This window comes from Oncorhynchus kisutch, linkage group LG4, assembly GCF_002021735.2.
Source record: "Oncorhynchus kisutch isolate 150728-3 linkage group LG4, Okis_V2, whole genome shotgun sequence".
NCBI classification, from domain to species: domain Eukaryota; kingdom Metazoa; phylum Chordata; class Actinopteri; order Salmoniformes; family Salmonidae; genus Oncorhynchus; species Oncorhynchus kisutch.
The window spans coordinates 25511104-25534656 of record NC_034177.2 but is presented as its reverse complement, the minus strand read 5'-3'; the positions used below and the strand labels follow the sequence as shown (position 1 = coordinate 25534656).

General features: G+C 42.5%; 1 protein-coding gene across 3 annotated transcripts in view; it reads left to right on the top strand.

Annotated features, from left to right (window-relative positions):
• The window catches only part of LOC109889307 (cadherin-13), a 582397-nt gene that overhangs the window by 292439 nt on the left and 266405 nt on the right, over positions 1 to 23553 (top strand). For all 3 annotated transcript variants that reach the window (XM_031822709.1, XM_031822708.1, XM_031822710.1), the window contains one exon: positions 11848 to 11992. In XM_031822709.1, the coding sequence (XP_031678569.1) occupies positions 11848 to 11992 (145 nt within the window). The remainder of the gene's footprint in view (positions 1 to 11847; positions 11993 to 23553) is intronic.

Genomic DNA, 23553 nt, shown 5'->3' with positions numbered 1-23553 from the left:
CTTTTCTCTAGGTTCAGATTAAAGATATGACAGATAGGAGTGGCTATAGAGTCAGCTACCATCCTCAGTAGCTTTCCATCTAATGTGTCATGCCAGGGGATTTGTCATTATTGATCAATAACAATAAAAGAAATCCAACTCTCCCACACTAACTTTACAAAATTCAAACTTGCAATGCTTTTCTTTCATTATTTTATGCATTAGTACAAGGCTCACTGTTCGTTGTTGGCATTTCCTGGCTAAGTTTGCCCACTTTCCAATGAAGTAATCATTCAAATAATTGGCAACAAACAGGTTTTGTGATGACTAAGCCATCTGATTTGATGAAAGATGGAGTTTAATTTGTCTTTCTGCCCATCATTTCATTTTAAGTACCCCAAAGTTTTTATATCATTGATCTTGGCTTCATAATAATACCGTTTCCTCTTCTTTTTGTTGAGTTTTGTCACATAATTTCTCAATTTGCATCAAGTCAGTGTCAAATGTGCAGCCAGACTTATTAGCCACTCCTTTTGCCCCATCTCTTTCAACCGTACAGTTTTTCAATTCCTCATCAATCCATGGAGCCTTAATAGTTCTAACAGTCAGTTTCTTAACAGGTGCATGTTTATCAATAATTGGAGAAGCTATTTATTTTCATAAATTCTGAAAGAAATGTGATTTTCACATGTGAACTTGCAAATTCGCCATGAGCGAGTCAGCCTGGGCAGCACACGTAACACTCAAAAGGAGTTGAGTAATACCTTGAGAGAGGAGTGGGCAATTTCTCTACCTCTATCTTGAACAAAGATTCTATGTTGAAAGAGAGAAGATTAAAGAGGCCTTTGAAGGACCATTATCAATGGCAGTTTAATCACAAGTAATCTGTCCACCTAGTAACCCACTGGACACTGAAACCGAACACAGTGGCACCACTATGTGAGCAGATGATTCCCTCTCCTGTCAGGAAGAAACTAAATAGATGGCTTACGAGCCATTACAGTGTACAGTCTCCTCACAGACAGACATGTACAAGGCTAAGCTTATGTGGAAATCATTACGTGGTAGCATGTAAACATTGATTGAATGATTTACTGGATACAAAGTGTTTGCAAAGTTGCTGATCTGTTAATAAACATGCTATTTTTGAGCATTTTGTGGATGCAAACGGCATCATGTACAGACACAACAGGGACAAGAGACAGAGGTCCCAGTCTATAATATCTCACTCTGCATCTACTATGTTTATCCTCCCACAAGGGACATGTTGGGAAAGCTCTATCTTTATTTTTCTCACTCTGTCATTCTCTGCAACTCTCTTGGCATTGTCCCTCCGAGATTCAATGAGAAAACATGGACAGTAAAACATTTGTTTTTGACCCTTTCAAATATTTAGTGCTTTGTAGGTAGGCAATAGATGTGGACAGGTTTTGTGGATTAGAGCCCGTCCCAGTGGGTTTGTGTGAAAAGCTGCTCTGAGCAGCCCTGACTCTGCACAGAGAAGAACAGAGTAAAACGCACACATGCTTGCTGTCTAATAGCAGAGATGCACAAGCACAAGACACCGTTGTTTCGATGCAAGTGCTTTATCTCACTGGACCAGATTAGAAACCCATGAGATATATTATTAAAAAGATCAACTTGAAATGGGATCTTCTATTCTGAAGATTGAGAAATTGAAATGTATGCAATTTGATGTTCTCAAGCATGTAAATGTTTTTTCTGTTTAGCAGACTCACTTTTATCTTCCTATCGCTCATTTCTCTTTTTGTATTTTTTTCGTACAATATTGCAATACTGGATTATGAAATTCCTTCAACAGACTGTGAACAGGTGTGAACTCAAATTGTGTCCAAGCCACTTGGGCTTTTTCTCAGTCTGTTCTCCCTGTAGGCTACATTCAACACATCTCTGGCCAGGATTTACAATTGGATGTTCTCCTTCACTTTTAGTTATTACACCCCATAGCCAATCATACAGTCTCATGCCTTTGTTTCTGAAAGACTTGGCCAGTCACACACATTCTCCCTGCTGCTGCATTTGACAGTGTGAAAGCAGAGTAGTGCTTTATGGAAAGTAGGAAACCCTCCCTCTCGGTCTCTAGGGGTGTCTGTGTTGAGGTTAACCTATACGTTTGTCCACTGACAGGGCCCACTCCAGACATAAGCAACATAGGTAGTCGCTTAGGGCCCCCGGCCGCTAGGGTGCCCCCAACCCCCAAAAACATTTAGATTTTTATACTGTACATTTGGTTGTACATCAGCAGTTTTTCTCTTGTTATGCCACTCAATTAGCTGACAATAAGCCATGTCCATTTGTTTGATTGGTATTTAGTTTAGCCAGCTATCTGAACTTGTAGTAATCATGGCTGAATACATGCCCAGGGGTCCTGACCTTCATGGGACCCCCATTGATTTTGTTAGTCATTCTCACTCAGATATCATAATAACATGGCATAAGCCGTCGCAGAAGGTGTAGAATTGTAGGAATGTAGCTTTAAAGGGCACCACCAGAGGGCAATGCTGCCCCTATTCCAATTCCCGTTTAGGTTCCACCTCCAAAGAATGCAGCAGGCTTAAGGGTGGGAATTGAGGGTGGGAACGAATTGAGGGTGGGAACATTGTGGTGATTTCCACATGGAGTGGACAAATAACGACAAGAAGGGCACTGACAGCTGGAGCTGGATTTGTCATAAAGATTTAGGGAAACCTGTTCCACAGATGGATAGGGGAAACCAGTATCTTTAACTTTGCCATCTATTATTATCTTTAAAGTTTTGGGATGTTCCATTAATTGCATCCGCAAATCCGCCATCGAGATAGAAAGAATATTTAAAAAAAAACTCTAGTAATATGGATAGTCTAGCTATTGAACAGTTTGCACTAGAGATTTGTGTTTCGACATTGCAATGATAGGCTGCCGGCAGGCTATTCAGCTTCTCTACAGAAATGCCAAGTCAACCCATGGTCATGCCATAGTATTCACAGCTGAAATGATAGGCTACAATGACTTGGCTCGATACAGACTAGCTAAACAGAAGTGAAACTTCACAAATTATCCAAAGGATTATGATAATTTGCTGGTAAAAAAGTGGAGGTGCATGGAGGTTTTCACACCCTGTTTTAATTTGCTTCATAGCTCAGGCGGCCAAGTGTAGGCTAGGGCAAAAAGCTGTTCAGCTCTGTTAAAGATTATCTATAATATTGCTCAGCTCTGTCGCGACTCACAAAGAGAAATAACTTTGCATGTGTTTCTGATTAATTAACAATGCCATGCTGGTGGTTGGTAACATTCAAATAAAACCCAGCCCTGAAAAGAAACGTAGACTGAAAGGTATTAGCACGTTATCACTTCAAGTTACCACTTCAAACCCAAATATATCATACTTTGACCAAAACGATTACTTAAATCATTGTGCAACATCATGGGTAAGCTATGGGATTTGTCTTTCAGCTGAACATTTATTTCCGCTCTTGTAGGCTTTTAAAACTGCTAAAATGTATCTGCATCACATGGCAAAATGGTTAGATTTGCAGGAAATTGTAAAAAACTGTAAAACATATATTTTTTTCTGCCTTATAGAAAAGTAAGTAGAATTTCAGGAAAAATGTCTCTCCACCGTCAAGTGAGGGGCCACTATTTTTTTTTACGCGAGGTGGGGGGCCACCCCAACAAAATTTTGCTTCGGGCCCCCAAAAGACTAGGGCCAGACCAGTCCACTGAGGCAGGTGTAATGTGTTGGAGGTAGAGGTAGCCTGAAATAGGCAGAGCTGCAGGAGAGGAGAGCAGTCTCTCTGGAATGTGAGGAATGAGCAGCATGCTCTTGAATGCCTACGAGGAGCTAAATACAGAGTGAATCTTCAACATGATGAAGTGGAGCAGCTTCCTAATGCTTGACTTGGCTCTTTCAGCACTTCCATATAGTCCTTTCTGAGTATATTTAAGGTAAATGATAAAGTCCCCGCTCAGCTCTATTTCACCGTCACAATGAGCAGAGCCCCACTGTGGTCCAGGGCACACAGCCACGTAGCACAGGTCCCTCTTTTCTAATGAAACCATTCTCTACCTGCCCTCACAGGGATTTAGTTTCAAAGTAAATGTGTAAAAGAGACAGAGAGAGAGAGTGAGAGAGTGAGCAAGTGAGCAAGAGCGAGAGGAAAAGGAAAAAGGATTTATGGAAAAATTACCATAAATGTCCTTAAATTCGCAATAGGCTGAATGTATTTCACCGGAGAAAGCATCCGAGTGAACGAAACAGCTCCGCTTTGTCTCAGTATGTGTAGCATATCTATCTGATGCTGTCTGGTTCAAAAGAGTATGGCATTGTTGCCTCCCGTAGCATTGAATGCAAGGGAAGCCAGCTAGTATAAAATAATAGCCAATCAACATGTGCGCTCAGACCATGGTGCTTGCCTACGGAGCAGCAAGAAGAAGTGCCCCTCCCTACCTTTAGACTATGCTCAAACTCGACACTCCAACCCAAGATATCCGTTCTGCCACCTCTGGTGTCTTGGCCCTCCCATCCCTACGGGAGTGCAGCTCCCGCTCAGCCCAGTCCAGGCTTTTCTCTGTCCTGGCACTGCAATGGTGGAAACAGCTTCCACCTGAAGCTAGGACAGCAGAGTCCATACACATCTTCCAAAAGCACCTGAAAACCTACCTCTTCAAAGTTCAAAGAGTATCTTAAATTATCCCCCTTCTCATTTTGACCCCCCCCCCCACCCCAATAAAAATACAAATCCTGAACTAATCACATCATTGATGCTAAACGTCATTGACAGAAAAAAAACATGAATTGTTGCATCTCGTTGTGTCGTTGACCTCAGGTGGCTGCTAGATAAAATCGGATGGAGATAGGGATTTAAAATTGTGGTTTTACTTAATTCTCCGTACTGGCCTATGGTTATAATGGCGATTCTGATCCAACCATACATTCATACATTGTGCTCCTGGTCTGAGAATATGGAAGTTCAACATGTCAGCAAGGTTTGAAATGATTATGTTGTAGTCAAATAGTATATCTGTTTGGGCTTCTTGCGGTCAATTTGCTGTCTACAAATGATTTGTAATTATCTTCGAGCCCTCTGTGTCACGTTCTGACCTTAGTTCTTTTGTTATGTCTTTGTTTTAGTATGGTCAGGGTGTGAGTTGGGTGGGTTGTCTATGTTCCTTTTTCTATGTTGTGTTTTCATTTGGCCTGGTATGGTTCTCAATCAGAGGCAGGTGTCGTTAGTTATCTCGGATTGAGAATCATACTTAGGTAGCCTTTTCCCACTTGTGGGTGATTATTTTCTGTTCTGTGTTTTGTTTCACCGATCAGAACTGTTTCGTTTCGTTTCTCCTTTGTTATTTTGTTTAGTGTTCTCGGTTTAATCAAACAAGATGAACACTTACCACGCTCCTCTTTGGTCCTCACCTCATTCCAACGACGAGCGTTACACTCTGACCATCCGCTCTGACCAATGGCTGAATCTAGTTGATCATCCCTGCTGTAGGTCATGTAACAGTTTGATAGATGCAATATGTTGTGTGGACTTCACCGGACAGATTGCTCTCCAGTTTTGCAATGCATGGTTGCTTCTGTAGCGTCTGTAGCTCCTTTCATCCTCTGTGTTAGTCAGATAATGCTTATTCAAAGTGTACAGTATTCTGTTTTAGTGGTTATTGTAGTTCAGGGAGGGAACCCAATAAATGGCTTTCCTCTCATGTCAAGGTTACTGAATTTTTCTTCAGAGGTGTGTGCATGTGAAATGGTTCACATCAATGTTCTTTTTTGGACTAAGGCTGTGTTTAAACGATCCCCTTTGTGAGACGTCAATGTGGAAACTGTCAACAGTTCATGACTCAAGCAGATATTATCCATTGTGTTTTATTCAATCTACAGTAAATGGTTAGCCTCGTAATTACCAGATTGATTACCGCTGCGCTATTACCATGAAGCGAACATCCATGTAAGCTTGCGATATCAGACGGCATGTGAGGCTAGTAAATGGTAGAGTTGACTCTTGAATGTTGAGTAAGCGAGAGATAAAGTAAGAGAGAGAGCTAGCAAACCACTCAGAGAGGGAGGTAGTCAGAGAAGGCTGATCAACCATGAAGGGTAGTAGAGAGCTCTTATGACTCAATTTGAAATATTTGATCTCTTAGTTTTTACAGTGTTAAAGATAGAAAGATATCTAACCACTCAGAGAGAGGGAGAGAGAGAAAGGGAAAAAGAATTATATAATCATGGAGAAGTGAGTGGTCTGATATCTGCAGTTTGTGAAGGCATGGCCAACTCAGCTAATAAACATCCTGTAATGGCGGACTGTGACAACCAGTGATGTGTGCTGCGTGTAATTTTCTCACCAGAGAGTGAGAGAAACCCATCTTCTCTCATTCTTCATACCTTTAAGTAATTTTCCTCCAAATTAAATCACTGCCTCCTCTTAAAAACACACACATTTTAAACTTTAGGAAATATTTAGAGTGATAGAAATCGCTAACTAATTTTCCTAACAAGCACAGAGCTGTGTACAGAATGCAATGCAGTGTCACTGGGCTCCCATTAGCAGCTAGCTGCCTCCCTCTCAGGAATGGCACTGAGAAATTAGGGCAACGTGCCTGCCATTGATTCAGTTTGGACTGTGAAATTCTCTCGCTGCCTTTGGCTCATTTTCTTAGGGCACCACATGCTTACAAGAGCATTACGAGTCATTCAGCAATGTATGCAGATTTAGCAAAGAATGCCCAATGACTGTATTTTAAGTATATGAAAATTCTCCCTTCATTAATTTAGACCTTTGGGAGTGAGCTGCATGACCTTACATGTTAGAAAAAAAGGTGCTATCTAGAACTTGAAAGTGTTCTTCTCCACAGAGGGTTCTACATGGAACCCAAATGTGTTCTCTTGTGGGGACAGCCGAAGAATACTTTTGGAACCCTTTTTTCTAAGTATATAGGCTCCTATACATGCCATACCAATGCTCTATTCCTCTGGGGCCACAGGCTTTCATCCACATTGAGATACTAGTTAAGCATGTGCCATGGGGACGTGTGGGAGTGCTAATTCAGTCGACTCCACAGAACGTGTGTGAGACTATGGGGGGGTGGTGCATATGTTTCATAGTCCCATAGTAACTAGTTGCTGGTATGTCTATCAGAGAAAGAAAGAGAGAGGAGTTACATATTTGAGAAGTGAATTACCCAGCTATGCTAGGTATACTATGTTGTCACTGACTTCAGTCGTTGTCTTCTATCTATTGTTCACCCACAATATAAATGATCTCAGTTAGAGGTCCTGGGCTACAGACAAGTACTCATTCCAAGTACTTACACATAATAATCTCAGTTGATGTAAGGTCAAATGTTATATTGTTTAATACAAATGCTTGTCAAAAGATGGCTGCCTGATAATTTGTAGAAGCTACTGAAATCGATGAGGTGAATTTGATACTGAAAGTATGTATAAATAATGAATTTATAGTTACAATGCATAATGGACATGCAAACACACGGGCAGCAGACGGTGTGGCTTTCTTTAGCTATCTCTTCAATCACTGGTCTGGTATCTCTCATTAATCTGGCCCTGATTTAGAAATAAATCAACAGATAAATCACTGGTCTGGTATCTCTCATTAATCTGGCCCTGATTTAGAAATAAATCAACAGATAAATCACTGGTCTGGTATCTCTCATTAATCTGGCCCTGATTTAGAAATAAATCAACAGATAAATCACTGGTCTGGTATCTCTCATTCATCTGGCCCTGATTTAGAAATAAATCAACGATAAATCACTGGTCTGGTATCTCTCATTCATCTGGCCCTGATTTAGAAATAAATCAACAGATAAATCACTGGTCTGGTATCTCTCATTCATCTGGCCCTGATTTAGAAATAAATCAACAGATAAATCACTGGTCTGGTATCTCTCATTCATCTGGCCCTGATTTAGAAATAAATCAACAGATAAATCACTGGTCTGGTATCTCTCATTCATCTGGCCCTGATTTAGAAATAAATCAACAGATAAATCACTGGTCTGTTATCTCTCATTCATTTGGCCCTGATTTAGAAATAAATCAACAGATAAATCACTGGTCTGGTATCTCTCATTCATCTGGCCCTGATTTAGAAATAAATCAACAGATAAATCACTGGTCTGGTATCTCTCATTCATCTGGCCCTGATTTAGAAATAAATCAACAGATAAAGCAGGGACGGTCTGTAATGAGAGATACTTGCATCATGACATGGTTTTCCACCAGCCAGAAGGGTCATCTCACCTCACCTCGCCAGAGACAGAGCTCTAGTCACATGGACAAAGAAAGAAAGAAGTAAAGAAATGCACTGTAGTACATAGAATTTGTGTACATTGTCTAAAACTCTCTCTGTACAGCACCAGGAGTGTGTACTGCGAGATTAAGTGCAATTGACAGGGTGTAAACATTTGAAAGAAATGGAATGTTTGAAAACAACAAAGGTAAGAGTACAAGGCAACCAGTGTCATTTAGCCACTGAGTTAGACTGGAAAATCAAAGCTATTTGATGGGGTGAGTTTGTGGCATTTGAAAAGTTATTGCATACAGTATGCACAGTCCTGCTTTTGAAGTCGGGCTTATGTTAGCCGTTTCCTTTGTCTCCCAATCAGATGATGGCTCTGTTCATACATTCTCCGAAGATCAGATGTGAGGTGCCTCGCTCACAGCTAATATTATCTTAGTCGCTCAGACACGGCACGCTGTGAGGTGTGTTTGTGTCAAGGAGAATATCAATAGGACTCACAGGGGGGCCTGTTTATAAATCCCTGTCTCCAAAGGAAGCCTTTTGTGTTCCTAAATATCCCTAAATGAATGTGTTATCTCATTTAGGTGTTACCCTATTCATGTTGTGTTCTTTTGGTGTGTGTGCATGTGTGTGTGTAATTATCAGGATTAGTCTGTGTTTTGATTGTTAGAATTTATTAGGTGTACATAAGGAGCCGCTTATGTCATGTTAGGCGGCTTATTTAAACCACACATATGCTACGGTACAAAACACTGAAATATGAATTACTTTTGATGGTTCAGGCAAGCTGGATCGGATACACAGGACTAGATGTTATGTGTTTTTTAGTCTAGGCCATATACAGACATATATACTATATGTGTTTTATGATTTTAACCTTTGTGTTTGTGTGGGACATGGTTTGCTGGAGAAAATGAGATTGTGAGTTTGCTCATATGAGCACCATTAGTTGGTAGTCAGTTTTGCTGATGAAGACATACATGTAGGTATAGGAAATGCCCCCTCATAAATCCCCTGCTACTGTACTGTAGTCTGTGCTGCTGCTTCCACACCGACAACACAGCCGAGGAGAAAGGACAGAGGAGAAGAGTTGATAATGTATAGGGCCATTAGGTCTCTAACCCCTAACGCTCTCACTTCACCTTCTGTTCAATACTACCATTATGCCTTGTGCGCCTGGCCTGGGGCCCACCACTGGAGATGGCGAGATAGAAGAGGTAGAGGGAGAGTGGATGACCTGTGTGATAGAGAGGGGGAGAGATGTCATGCAGTACTGATAGTGAGGGGAGCAGGAGCAGCTCATGTGCTAGATAAGAGAAGAGAAGGGCACTGCCACCGAACCACTCTCTGTGATGGATACCTTGGGTCTGACTCTCAGGGGAATTATCCTGTTAGCTATTTCTATTGGACGGCAGAGAGGAAGCGGGTACATAAGTTATTCTGATGGTGTGAAACAGTGGACAGAGGTGACTGTGTGACTGTAATGTCAAGTGATGTCATACACTAATTCAATTTTTTTCATTTTAGTTTTAGAGCGGCTCCTTATGTTCATTATCTGTTGAAATGACACTGATCCAGTCTGGGGTTAAACACTTTCAAGGTACCGGTACGTGACGTCTTCCGACAATATCTTCAGACAGTGCAGAGTACAATGAGCATACTGAGTAGCTCTCCATATAAACTATGGGGCAGGTAGGGAAGAATTAACATTAAGGCTTCTCATTTCAACGTTGAAGTGTACGACACATGATGCTAAATTGGATCTCAGACGGGTGGGTATGTTAACTAAGCAGAGCTGGGGCTCACACTCTGACTCATAGTAATTCAATCAGCTTGCTTTTGTCAGATGTTGGAATTTGTTTGTTTCGCCTGTGCTCTGCTAAGCCGGAGAGGTCCCGCCTGTGAGGGGTTGACAGACTGGGCCCATACAGCAGCGTAAGGAGATGTTGAATACATAAATAAATTATATGGGCCTGTGGGGAGAGGGCTCTCAACTTTTCTTAGAGGAAGAGCCAATGAAGCTCCACCCCCAGCCTAACCACTTTTACAGAGAGAGAAGGGAGGAGGGGAGAGGGGGAGATGGAGAGAGAGACTAAACTAAGAGATATCACAGTGAGAAACCAGGAACTGTATGGCAGAGTAAGGCAGGATAAGCACCACAACACTGAGGGCTTATGTAAAATCTGTCTCCAGGAGCTCCAGAGCCTGATCGAGGCTGGCAGGCAGGCAGGCAGGCAGGCAGGCAGGCAGGCAGGCAGGCAGGCAGGCAGACCAGGCAGCACAGCAGGCTACCAGGCAGGACAGCGGGCTGGATGGAGGGAGGGAGTGCCTTTCATCACACAGGTACCTGATACAGTGTCAAGAGCTAGGAAGGGAGAGAAGTGGAGATGGATAGAGGGAGAGAATGGGACATTGTGAAGAGGGAAGATAGGGAGAGATAAATAACTATGGTGAATGAAAGAATCCATAGTTTGATGAGAGCACACTCTAGAGTCATTCTGGGAAGTGAGTGAGGGGTCCCGCTGCACAAAAACTGGTTGAATCAACATGGTTTCAACGTCATTTCAACCCCCCAAAATGATTTTTATGACTTTGAAAAGTCATTGAATTTGCAAAACGTCATCACCAAAGGGAATTGTCTTTTTTTCACCTAACTTTTAACCTAAATCCAATCACATGAGGAAATGTTTTGTTGATTTCACATTAAATCCACAACAGACAACTCAACTAAATGTAAATCTAAACTAAATGTTGAACTGACGTTTGCACTCAGTGGGGTGAGTGAGTTTGAGATGCTTCCTGTGGTTTGGAGCTTACTAGGACCACTTCATATCTGAGAGCAGGCCTAATGTGTCCTCTCATTGTGTCTTTTCATTGGTAACATGGCAAAGCATTACAGGTCTCTAACACCAGATCCATCCACTTCATTCAGGAACAGGAACAGCCACTCATCTCTCCTGCTGGTTGAGAGTAATTGAGGACCATGGGCAACAAAACGCAATGTAATTACCCCCCCTGCACAGAGCCTAGGACTGATGTTTCAAAGTCTCTCTCTAAGTGACATTTTCACTTCAGCGGGAGATAAATGCTTGCGACATCATTTGGGTGAAAATTACAGTCGTTAACTTTCATCACTGTCCATCTATTCATTACATTATATGTTCTGCTGCTGTAGTGTTGTGAAAGAGAGAGAGAGAGAGAAAACGGAGGCAAATGGAATAGCACTAGATTGGTATCACTTTCTGTTAGTTTTTTTTACATAGAGTTTACAGTGCTTTAAGTGGAATATCATTGGAAACAATGTAGTCACTACTTTGTGTTACGTACCTATGTGTCGAGTGTGTGTGTGTGTTTGAGTCCGAGAATAAATACATAAACTACTCTTGTTCATACAAAATATATATATTTTTTTACACATTTTCAACCACATGATTGACCTCTTCTTCTCATACATTAAACACGCAATCAGGTACTCTATACTTTCACAAGTCTATCGGCCCCAGTGTTCATCCCGCATAAACCCTACAATGCCAACTGGATGAGTGAAATACTCTTGTGACCTTTGAACTCCTGTCCTGACCCTTGTGTGTCCTGACTGCAGCTGGAGGTGTCTGTGACAGACCAGAATGGGAAGCTGGTGGAGGGTCCTGTAGCCCTGCTCGTGGACGTCAATGACCAGAATGACAACAGGCCCATCTTCAAGGAGACCCGTTATGCTGGAGAGGTGCTGGAGGGCTCACCTACAGGTAGGAGACGCTGCTCTCTCTGATTTTCTATGGCCATGTTGGGTAATAGTAATTAGTGCACACTGCTGCCAACATTTTGCAATGGATAAAGAAAACAAGCGTTTCTTATTGGACAAGTTAATGGAGACTTTTCCCATTTCGGGCCGTTTGGTTCCTGCTGAAGATAACCCTGGGTCAAGGGAAAGCTAGTATGAAGATGGTGATTGAGTGTCACCAGTCTTTGACTAGACTATATAGTGTTGCATTAATTGTGGTCTCTGTGAAAGCTGCTGAGGGGACAAAAGAGAGACAGGAACATTTTGGAGTAATTACTTTGTCATATTGATTATTTCTGCTCAGTACTTGAGCACATAATTGTTCTCAAGTGCTTCTTCAATTTTGAAAGACATACACTAAGACACATTTTGAAAAAACCCATGAATGTTTCAGAATAATGCACGTGTTTAGTACACACCTTGGCAAACAATGTGACCATAGAAAGGTGAACATCATCAGTTGAGCTTTTCATTCCTTTCCTCCTTTTACGAGGTCAGTGTTGTTGTCTTTTTGTTGTTCAATGAATCACACAGGAAGCAGACCATTTGGAAAGTGGATGAATTCTCCTCTCTCTTCTATCCAGTTCTATGGGCTGCAGAAATTAGAAAGTCAGAGAGAGAGCAGAGCCCTTTGAGGTCTGAACTCATTCCACCATATCACACACCCTCCCTTACCACACACTGTTCTCTCCCTCAGCTGTCACTCACTATGTGTGTGTGTGTGTGTATCTGTGCGGGTGTGTGTGCATACATATATGTATGTCCGTGTGTATTAGTGTGTATGTGTGCACGCGTGTGAATTAGTGTGTGTGTGTGAGAGACAGAGAAAAAGACAGCTAGAAAGAGAGAGAATGAGTTTGCACGACACAAAAGGGAAACTCACCAGAACTTCCAGGATTACGAATTCCCTGGAGCAGATCCTTTGTTTGCTCTTCCCAGAGCAATTGAACTTATTCCAGAGGCTGACCCAAAACAACACAGGCGAAGGAGAGGTACTCGAGGCGGTCTTCTGGTCCGACTTAGGAAGCGTGCACACCACCCACCGCTCGCAAGTATTTTACTTGCTAATGTCCAATCTCTGGATAATAAAATTGATGAGCTCAAGGTGAGAGTTGCTTTTCAGAGAGACACCAGGGATTGTAACATACTCTGCTTCACGGAAACATGGCACTCTCTGTTTGACTCTTTAAAGCCAGTTGGGTTCTCAGTATATTATTCGCCGACAGGAACAAACATCACTCCGGGAAGCAGAAGGGTGAAGGTATTTGTTTTATGATTAACGACTTATGGTGTAACTGTGATAACATACAGGAACTCAAGTCCTTCTGTTTACCCGACCATGAATATCTCACAATCAAATGCCGTCCGTACTATCTCCCGGGAGAATTTTCGTCAATAATAGCCACAGAGGTCTATATCCCCCCCAAATGTTTCCCCTTAAGCAATTGCTTTTTTCTCTTATGTAAAGCCTAGGTCTGTGGAGTGTACGGCTTCAAGTGCTATGGACAGATACTCCAATCTCTACTGTGGAGCTTTGCAGCTCCTTCAGGGTTATCTCTGATTAATGCACTCCTTGCCTGGTCCGTGAGTTTTGGTGGGCGGCCCTCTCATGGCAGATTTTTGTGGTGCCATATTGTTTCCATTTTTTAATAATGGATTTAAATGGTGCTCCGTGGGATGTTCAAAGTTTCTGATATTTTTTTATAACCCAACCCTGTACTTCTCCACAACTTTGTCCCTGACCTGTTTGGAGAGCTTTTTGGTCTTCATGGTGCCACTTATTTGGTGGTGCACCTTGCTTAGTGGTGTTGCAGACTCTGGGGCCTTTCAGAACAGGTATACATACTGAGATCATGTGACAGATCATGTGACACTTAGATTGCACACAGGTGGACTTTATTTAACGAAATATGTTACTTCTGAAGGTATTGTTTACACCAGATCTTATTTAGGTGCTTCATAGCAAAGGGTGTGAATGCGTATGCACGGACCACTTTTCCGTCTGTTTCTCAAACTAGAGACTCTAATGTACTTTTCCTCATGCTCAATTGTGCACCGGGGCCTTCCACTCCTCTTTCTATTCTGGTTAGAGTCAGTTTGCAATGTTCTGTGAAATGAGTTGTACACAGTGTTGTATGAGATCTTCAGTTTCTTGGTAATTTCTCACATGGGATAGCCTTCATTACTCAGAACAAGAATAGACAGACGAGTTTCAGAAGAAAGGTCTTGTTTCTGGCCATTTTGAGCCTGTAATTGAACCCACAAATGCTGATACTCAACTAGTCTAAAGAAGGCAAGTTTTATTGCTTCTTTAACCTCTAGTGACACCCCATCCCGTGAACGGGACCGTTGTCATCATCTGACATGAAGCATAACGCAACGGACATAAATATTCCTAGAAAATGTTCCTATTCATGAAAATCACAAGTGAAATATATTGAGACACAGCTTAGCCTTTTGTTAATCACCCTATCATCTCAGATGTTCAAAATATGCTTTACAGCCAAAGCTAGACAAGCATTTGTGTAAGTTTATCTATAGCCTAGCATAGCATTTTGTCCAGCTAGCAGCAGGTAACGGAAATCAGAAAAGCAATCCAATTAAATAGTTTACCTTTGATGAGCTTTGGATGTTTTCACTCACAAGACTCCCAGTTAGATAGCAAATGTTCCTTTTTTCCAAAAATATTATTTTGGTAGGCGATATAGCTCCGTTTGTTCTTCACGTTTGGCTGAGAAATCGACCAAAATTGTGGTCACGACAACGCCAAAAAATATTCCAAATTAGCTCCATAATATCGACAGAAACATGGCAAACGTTGTTTATAATGAATCATCAAGGTGTTTTTCAAATATCTATTCGATAATATATCAACCGGGACTGGTGGCTTCTTAGTAGGAGAGAAAGAAACAATGGCCGCATTTGTCCTTTACGCACCAAACACTATGAGAGACTTCAGCTGACCTCTGACGCAATGTTGACTTTCAGGCTCATTTTCCAAAATAAAAGCCTGAAACTATGTATTGTGACACTAGACACATTAGGGAAGCCATAGAAAAAGTAATCTGGTTGATAGCCCATTCACTGCTCAATAGGGACGCATTGGAACGCAGAGCCTTCTAAATAAGAGTCCCTTCCTGTTTGGATTTTTCTCAGGCTTTCGCTGCAACATCAGTTCTGTTATACTCACAGACAATATTTTTACAGTTTTGGAAACGTTAGAGTGTTTTCTATCCTAAGCTGTCAATGATATGCAAATTGTAGCATCTTGTCCTGACAAAATATCCCGTTTACTACGGGAACGTTATTTTTCCAAAAATTAAAATACTGTCCCCTAGTTACAAAAGGTTAACACAACGTGCCATTGGAACACAGGATTGATCAAATCAAATCAAATGTATTAATTTAGCCCTTCGTACATCAGCTGATATCTCAAAGTGCTGTACAGAAACCCAGCCTAAAACCCCAACAGCAAGCAATGCAGGTGTTGAAACACATTGGCTAGGAAAAACTCCCTAGAGAGGAACCAGGCTATGAGGGGTGGCCAGTCCTCTTCTGGCTGTGCCGGGTGGAGATTATAACAGAACATGGCCAAGATGTTCAAATGTTTATAAATGACCAGCATGGTCAAATAATAGGTCTGGGACAGGTAGCACGTCCGGTGAACAGGTCAGGATTCAATAGCCGTAGGCAGAACAGTTGAAACTGGAGCAACAGCACGGCCAGGTGGACTTGGGACAGCAAGGAGTCATCATACCAGGTAGTCGTGAGGCATGGTCCTACGGTTCAGGTCCTCCGAGAGAGAGAAAGAAAGAGAGAAACAGAGAATTAGAGAGAGCATACTTAAATTCACACAGGACACCGGATAAGACAGGAGAAGTACTCCAGATATAACAAACTGACCCTAGCCCCCCAACACATAAACTACTGCAGCATAAATACTGGAGGCTGAGACAGGAGGGGTCAGGAGACACTGTGGCCCCATCCAATGATACCCCCGGACAGGGCCAAACAGGAAGGATATAACCCCACCCACTTTGCCAAAGCACAGCCCCCACACCACTAGAGGGATATCTTCAACCACCAACTTACCATCCTGAGACAAGGCCGAGTATAGCCTACAAAGATCTCCGCCACGGCACAACCCAAGGGGGGGCGCCAACCCAGACAGGAAGATCACATCAGTGACTCAACCCACTCAAGTGACACACACCTCCTAGGGATGGCATGAAAGAGCACCAGTAAGCCAGTGACTCAGCCCCTGTAATAGGGTTAGAGGCAGAGAATCCCAGTGGAAAGAGGGGAACCGTCCAGGCAGAGACAGCAAGGGCGGTTCGTTGCTCCAGAGCCTTTCCGTTCACCTTCACACTCCTGGGACAGACTACACTCAATCATAGGACCTACTGAAGTTTGCGTCTCTGACATGGGTAGGCAGACCATTCCATAAAAATGGAGCTCTATAGGAGAAAGCCCTGCCTCCAGCTGTTTGCTTAGAAATTCTAGGGACAATTAGGAGGCCTGAGTCTTGTGACCGTAGCGTGCAAGTGTAGGTATGTACGGCAGGACCAAATCAGAGAGACAGGTAGGAGCAAGCCCATGCAATGCTTTGTAGGTTAGCAGTAAAACCTTGAAATCAGCCCTTGACTTGACAGGAAGCCAGTTTAGGGAGGCTAGCACTGGAGTAATATGATCAAATATTTTGGTTTTAGTCAGGATTCTAGCAGCCATATATATCACTAACTGAAGTTTATTTAGTGCTTTATCCAGGTAGCCGGAAAGTAGAGCATTGCAGTCGTCTAACCTAGAAGTAACAAAAGCATGGATTCATTTTTCAGCATAATTTTTGGACAGAAAGTTTCTGATTTTTGCAATGTTACTACGTAGATGGAAAAAAGCTGTCCTTGAAACAGTCTTGATATGTTCGTCAAAAGAGAGATCAGGGTCCAGAGTAATGCCGAGGTCCTTCACAGTTTTATTTGAGACGACTGTACAACCATTAAGAGTAATTGTCAGATTCAACAGAAGATCTCTTTGTTTCTTGGGACCTAGAACAAGCATTTCTGTTTTGTCCGAGTTTAGAAGTTGAAAGTTTGCAGCCATCCACTTCCTTATGTCTGAAACACAGGCTTCTAGCGGGTCAATTTTGGGGCTTCACCATGTTTCATTGAAATGTACAGCTGTGTGTTATCCGCATAGCAGTGAAAGTTAACATTATGTTTTCAAATGACATCCCCAAGAGGTAAAATATATAGTGAAAACAATAGTGGTCCTAAAACGAAACCTTGAGGAACACCGAAATGTACAGTTGATTTGTCAGAGGACAAACCATTCACAGAGACAAACTGATATCTTTCCGACAGATAAGATCTAAACCAGGCCAGAACTTGTCCGTGTAGACCAATTTGGGTTTCCAATCTCTCCAAAAGAATGTGGTGAATGTGGTGATCGATGGTATCAAAAGCAGCACTAAGGTTTAGGAGCACGAGGACAGATGCAGAGTCTCGGTCTGATAACATTAAAAGGTAATTTACCACCTTCACAAAACCAGACTGAAGCATTTCGTATACATTGTTTGTCTTCAGGAAGGCAGTGAGTTACTGCGCAACAGCCTTTTCTAAAAATGTTGAGAGGAATGGAAGATTCGATAAAGGCCGATAGTTTTTTATATTTTCTGGGTCAAAGTTTGGCTTTTTCAAGAGAGGCTTTATTACTGCCACTTTTAGTGAGTTTGGTACACATCCGGTGGATAGAGAGACGTTTATTATGTTCAACATAGGAGGGCCAAGCACAGGAAGCAGCTCTTTCAGTAGTTTAGTTGGAATAGGGTCCAGTATGCAGCTTGAAGGTTTAGAGGCCATGATTATTTTCATCATTATGTCAAGAGATTTTGTACTAAAACACTTGAGTTTCTCTCTTGATCCTAGGTCCTGGCAGAGTTGTGCAGACTCAGGACAACTGAGATTTAAAGAAGGGTCCGTAATTCACTTTCTAATAATCATGATCTTGTCCTCAAAAAAGTTCATCAATTTATTACTGCTGAAGTGAAAGCCATCCTCACTTGGGGAATGCTGCTTTTTAGTTAGCTTTGCGACAGTATCTGTCACGATCGTCGTAAGGAGCGGACCAAAATGCAGTGTGGTATGTGTTCATGTTGATTTTTTTATTAAAGAAAGTACTGAACACTGAATACAAACTATACAAAACAATAAACGAATAACGACCGTGAAGCTAATATGAGAACTGTGCTGACACAAGCAACTAACAGACAATCACCCACAACTCACAATGACAAAACAGGCTACCTAAATATGGCTCCCAATCAGAGACAATGACTAACACAAATCAAATCCAATCAAATTTTATTTGTCACATACACATGGTTAGCAGATGTTAATGCGAGTGTAGCGAAATGCTTGTGCTTCTAGTTCCGACAATGCAGTAATAACCAACAAGTAATCTAACAAACAATTCCAAAACTACTGTCTTATACACACAAGTGTAAGGGGATAAAGAATATGTACATAAAGATATATGAATGAGTGATGGTACAGAGCGGCATAGGCAAGATACAGTAGATGGTATCGAGTACAGATTGTATTTATCATCATTAGTCATTTAGGTCAACATTGGATCATTCAGAGATCCTCACTGAACTTCTTGAGAGAGTTTGCTGCACTGAAAGTAAAGGGTCTGAATAATTCTGCACGCCCAATTTTTCCGTTTTTATTTGTTAAAAAAGTTTGAAATATCCAATAAATGTCGTTCCACTTCATGATTGTGTCCCACTTGTTGTTGATTCTTCACAATTTTTTTTTTTAAGTTTTAAAAGTTTTATATCTTTATGTTTGAAGCCTGAAATGTGGCAAAAGATCGCAAAGTTCAAGGGGGCCGAATACTTTCGCAAGGCACTGTACATATGAGATGAGTATGTAAACAAAGTAGCATAGTTAAAGTGGCTAGTGATACATGTATTACATAAAGATGCAGTAGATGATATAGAGTACAGTATATACGTATACATATGAGATTAATAATGTAGGGTATGTAAACATTATATTAGGTAGCATTGTTTAAAGTGGCTAGTGATATATTTTACATCATTTCCCATCAATTCCCATTATTAAAGTGGCTGGAGTTGAGTCAGTGTGTTGGCAGCAGCCACTCAATGTTAGTGGTGTCTGTTTAACAGTCTGATGGCCTTGAGATAGAAGCTGTTTTTCAGTCTCTCGGTCCCAGCTTTGATGCACCTGTACTGACCTCGCCTTCTGGATGATAGCGGGGTGAACAGGCAGTGGCTCGGGTGGTTGTTGTCCTTGATGATCTTTATGGCCTTCCTGTAACATCAGGTGGTGTAGGTGTCCTGGAGGGCAGGTAGTTTGCCCCCGGTGATGCGTTGTGCAGACCTCACTACCCTCTGGAGAGCCTTACGGTTGTGGGTGGAGCAGTTGCCGTACCAGGTGGTGATACAGCCCGCCAGGATGCTCTCGATTGTGCATCTGTAGAAGTTTGTGAGTGCTTTTGGTGACAAGCCGAATTTCTTCAGCCTCCTGAGGTTGAAGAGGCGCTGCTGCGCCTTCTTAACGATGCTGTCCATGTGGGTGGACCAATTCAGTTTGTCTGTGATGTGTATGCCGAGGAACTTAAAACTTGCTACCATCTCCACTACTGTTCCATCGATGTGGATAGGGGGGTGTTCCCTCTGCTGTTTCCTGAAGTCCACAATCATCTCCTTAGTTTTGTTGACGTTGAGTGTGAGGTTATTTTCCTGACACCACACTCCAAGGGCCCTCACCTCCTCCCTGTAGGCCGTCTCGTCGTTGTTGGTAATCAAGCCTACCACTGTTGTGTCGTCCGCAAACTTGATGATTGAGTTGGAGGCGTGCGAGGCCACGCATTCGTGGGTGAACAGAGAGTACAGGAGAGGGCTCAGAACGCACCCTTGTGGGGCCCCAGTGTTGAGGATCAGCGGGGTGGAGATGTTGTTGCCTACGCTCACCACCTGGGGGCGGCCCGTCAGGAAGTCCAGTACCCAGTTGCACAGGGCGGGGTCGAAACCCAGGGTCTCGAGCTTGATGACATTTTTTGTTTATTGGACAAGATAGATTCTGTATACTTCCGGCGCGATGACAAGCTTGGAGGGTACTATGGTGTTAAATGACGAGCTGTAGTCGATGAACAGCATTCTCACATAGGTATTCCTCTTGTCCAGGTGGGTTAGGGCAGTGTGGTTGAGATTGCATCGTCTGTGGACCTATTTGGGCGGTAAGCAAATTGGAGTGGGTCTAGGGCGTCAGGTAGGGTGGAGGTGATATGGTCCTTGACAAGTCTCTCAAAGTACTTCATGATGACGGAAATGAGTGCTACGGGGCGGTAGTCGTTTAGCTCAGTTACCTTAGCTTTCTTCGGAAACAGGAACAATGGTGGCCCTCTTGAAGCATGTGGGAACAGCAGACTGGGATAGGGATTGATTGAATATGTCCGTAAACACACCAGCCAGCTGGTCTGCGCATGCTCTGAGGGCGCGGCTGGGGATGCCGTCTGGGCCTGCAGCCTTGCGAGGGTTAACACATTTAAATGTTTTACTCACCACGGCTGCAGTGAAGGAGAGGCCGCATGTTTTGGTTGCAGGCCGTGTCAGTGGCACTGTATTGTCCTCAAAGCGGGCAAAAAAGTTATTTAGTCTGCCTGGGAGCAAGACATCCGGGTCCGTGATGGGGCTGGTTTTCTTTTTGTAATCCGTGATCGACTGTAGACCCTGCCACATACCTCTTGTGTCTGAGCCTTTGAATTGAGATTCTACTCTGTCTCTATATTGACGCTTAGCTTGTTTGATTGCCTTGCGGAGGGAATAGCTACACTGTTTGTATTTGGTCATATTTCCGGTCACCTTGCCCTGATTAAAAGCAGTGGTTCGCGCTTTCAGTTTCACGCGAATGCTGCCATCAATCCACGGTTTCTGGTTTGGGAATGTTTTAATCGTTGCTATGGGAACGACATCTTCAACGCACGTTCTAATGGACTCGCACACCGAATCAGCTTTTTCGTCAATGTTGTTGTCTGACGCAATACGAAACATATCCCAGTCCACGTGATGGAAGCAGTCTTGGAGTGTGGAATCAGATTGGTCGGACCAGCGTTGAACAGACCTCAGCGTGGGAGCTTCTTGTTTTAGTTTCTGTCTGTAGGCAGGGAACAACAAAATGGAGTCGTGGTCAGCTTTTCCGAAAGGAGGGCGGGGCAGGGCCTTATATGCGTCGCGGAAGTTAGAATAGCAGTGATCCAAGGTTTTGCCAGCCCTGGTTGCGCAATCGATATGCTGATACAATTTAGGGAGTCTTGTTTTCAGATTAGCCTTGTTAAAATCCCCAGCTACAATGAATGCAGCCTCAGGATGTATGGATTCCAGTTTGGAAAGAGTCAAATAAAGTTAGTTCAGAGCCATCGATGTGTCTGCTTGGGGGGGAATATATACGGCTGTGATTATTATCGAAGAGAATTTCCTTGGAAGATAATGCGGTCGACATTTGATTTTGAGGAATTCTAAATCAGGTGAACAGAAGGACTTGAGTTCCTGTTTGCTTTTGTGACCACACCACGTCTCGTTAGCTATAAGGCATACGCCCCCGCCCCTCTTCTTACCAGAAAGATGTTTGTTTCTGTCGGCGCGATGCATGGAGAAACCAGCTGGCTGCACCGACTCCGATAGCGTCTCTCCAGTGAGCCATGTTTCCGTGAAGCAAAGAACGTTACAGTCTCTGATGTCTCTCTGGAATGCTACCCTTGCTCGGATTTCATCAACCTTGTTGTCAAGAGACTGGACATTGGCGAGAAGTATACTGGGGAGTGGTGCACGATGAGCCCGTCTCCGGAGTCTGACCAGAAGACCGCTACGTTTCCCTCTTTTACGAAGTCGTTTTTTGGGGTCGCCGGCTGGGATCCATTCCGTTGTCCTGGGTGAAAGGCAGAACACAGGATCCGCTTCGCGAAAGTCATATTCCTGGTCGTACTGATGGTGTGTTGACGCTGCTCTTATATTGAAACCTAAGATGACCTGGGGTACTAACGTAAGAAATAACACGTAAAAAAAACAAAAAACTGCATAGTTTCCTAGGAACGCGAAGCGAGGCGGCCATCTGCTCCAGTTTCAACTTCCACCTGACTGTGCTGCTGCTCTAGTTTCAACTGTTCTGCCTTATTATTATTCGACCATGCTGGTCATTTATGAACATTGAACATCTTGACCATGTTCTGTTATAATCTCCACCCGGCACAGCCAGAAGAGGACTGGCCACCCCACATAGCCTGGTTCCTCTCTAGGTTTCTTCCTAGGTATTGGCCTTTCTAGGGAGTTTTTCCTAGCCACTGTGCTTCTCCACCTGCATTGCTTGCTGTTTGGGGTTTTAGGCTGGGTTTCTGTACAGCACTTTGAGATATCAGCTGATGTACGAAGGGCTATATAAATAAATTTGATTTGATTTGATTTGATCTCTGTCGGCGCCGGAAGTACTTATGACTTTTAACACCTGCCTCTGATTGAGAACCATATCAGGCCAAACACAGAAACAGAAACACAGAAACAGACAAACTAGACATCCAACATAGAATGCCCACTCAGATCACACCCTGACCAAACAAAATATAGAAACATACAAAGCAAACTATGGTCAGGGTGTGACAGTATCAAAAATAAATTTAGGATTGTTCTTATTTTCTTCAATTAAGTTGGAAAAATAGGATGATCGAGCAGCAGTAAGGGCTCTTCGGTACTGCACGGTACTGTCTTTCCAAGCTAGTTAGAAGACTTCCAGTTGTGTGTGGCGCCATTTCCGTTCCAATTTTCTGGAAGCTTGCTTCAGAGCTCTGGTATTTTCTGTTTACCAGGGAGCTAGTTTCTTCTGAGAAATGTTTTTAGTTTGATGGTTACTGATAATGGGCCTCTGTGCTCCTATATAGATATTACATAAAAAAAACTGCCGTTTTCAGCGACAATAGTCATTTACATTTTTAACCATGTCTACATTGTATTTCTGATCAATTTAATGTTATTTTAAAGGACAAAAAATGTGCTTTACTTTCAAAAGCAAGGACATTTCTAAGTGACCCCAAACTTTTGAAACTTTTTTGTAGGTTATATATACGTATCTCCTTAATTCATTCCTTACTTAGATTTACGTGTATCTTGGGTATATGTTGTGACAATGTTAGATATTACTTGTTCCATATTACTGCACTGTCGGAGCTAGAAGCACAAGCATTTTGCTACACCCCGCAATAACATCTTCTGAACAGTGTATGTGACCAATACAATTTGATTTGATTTGAGATGATATCAGGTCCTACCTCTGTAAAGAGCTGACTTGTGCTCTTATCATTGGCACACAAATAGGGATGGGCACAGCCATTTGAATATTTGAACGGACGTTGGTATTCGAATACATTGCGAAAGTATTCCTTTTTGAGTGAATTAAATATTTTTTATCAATGAAAATCACATCAAATCAAAAGGCTTTGTCTCAATTAAATAAA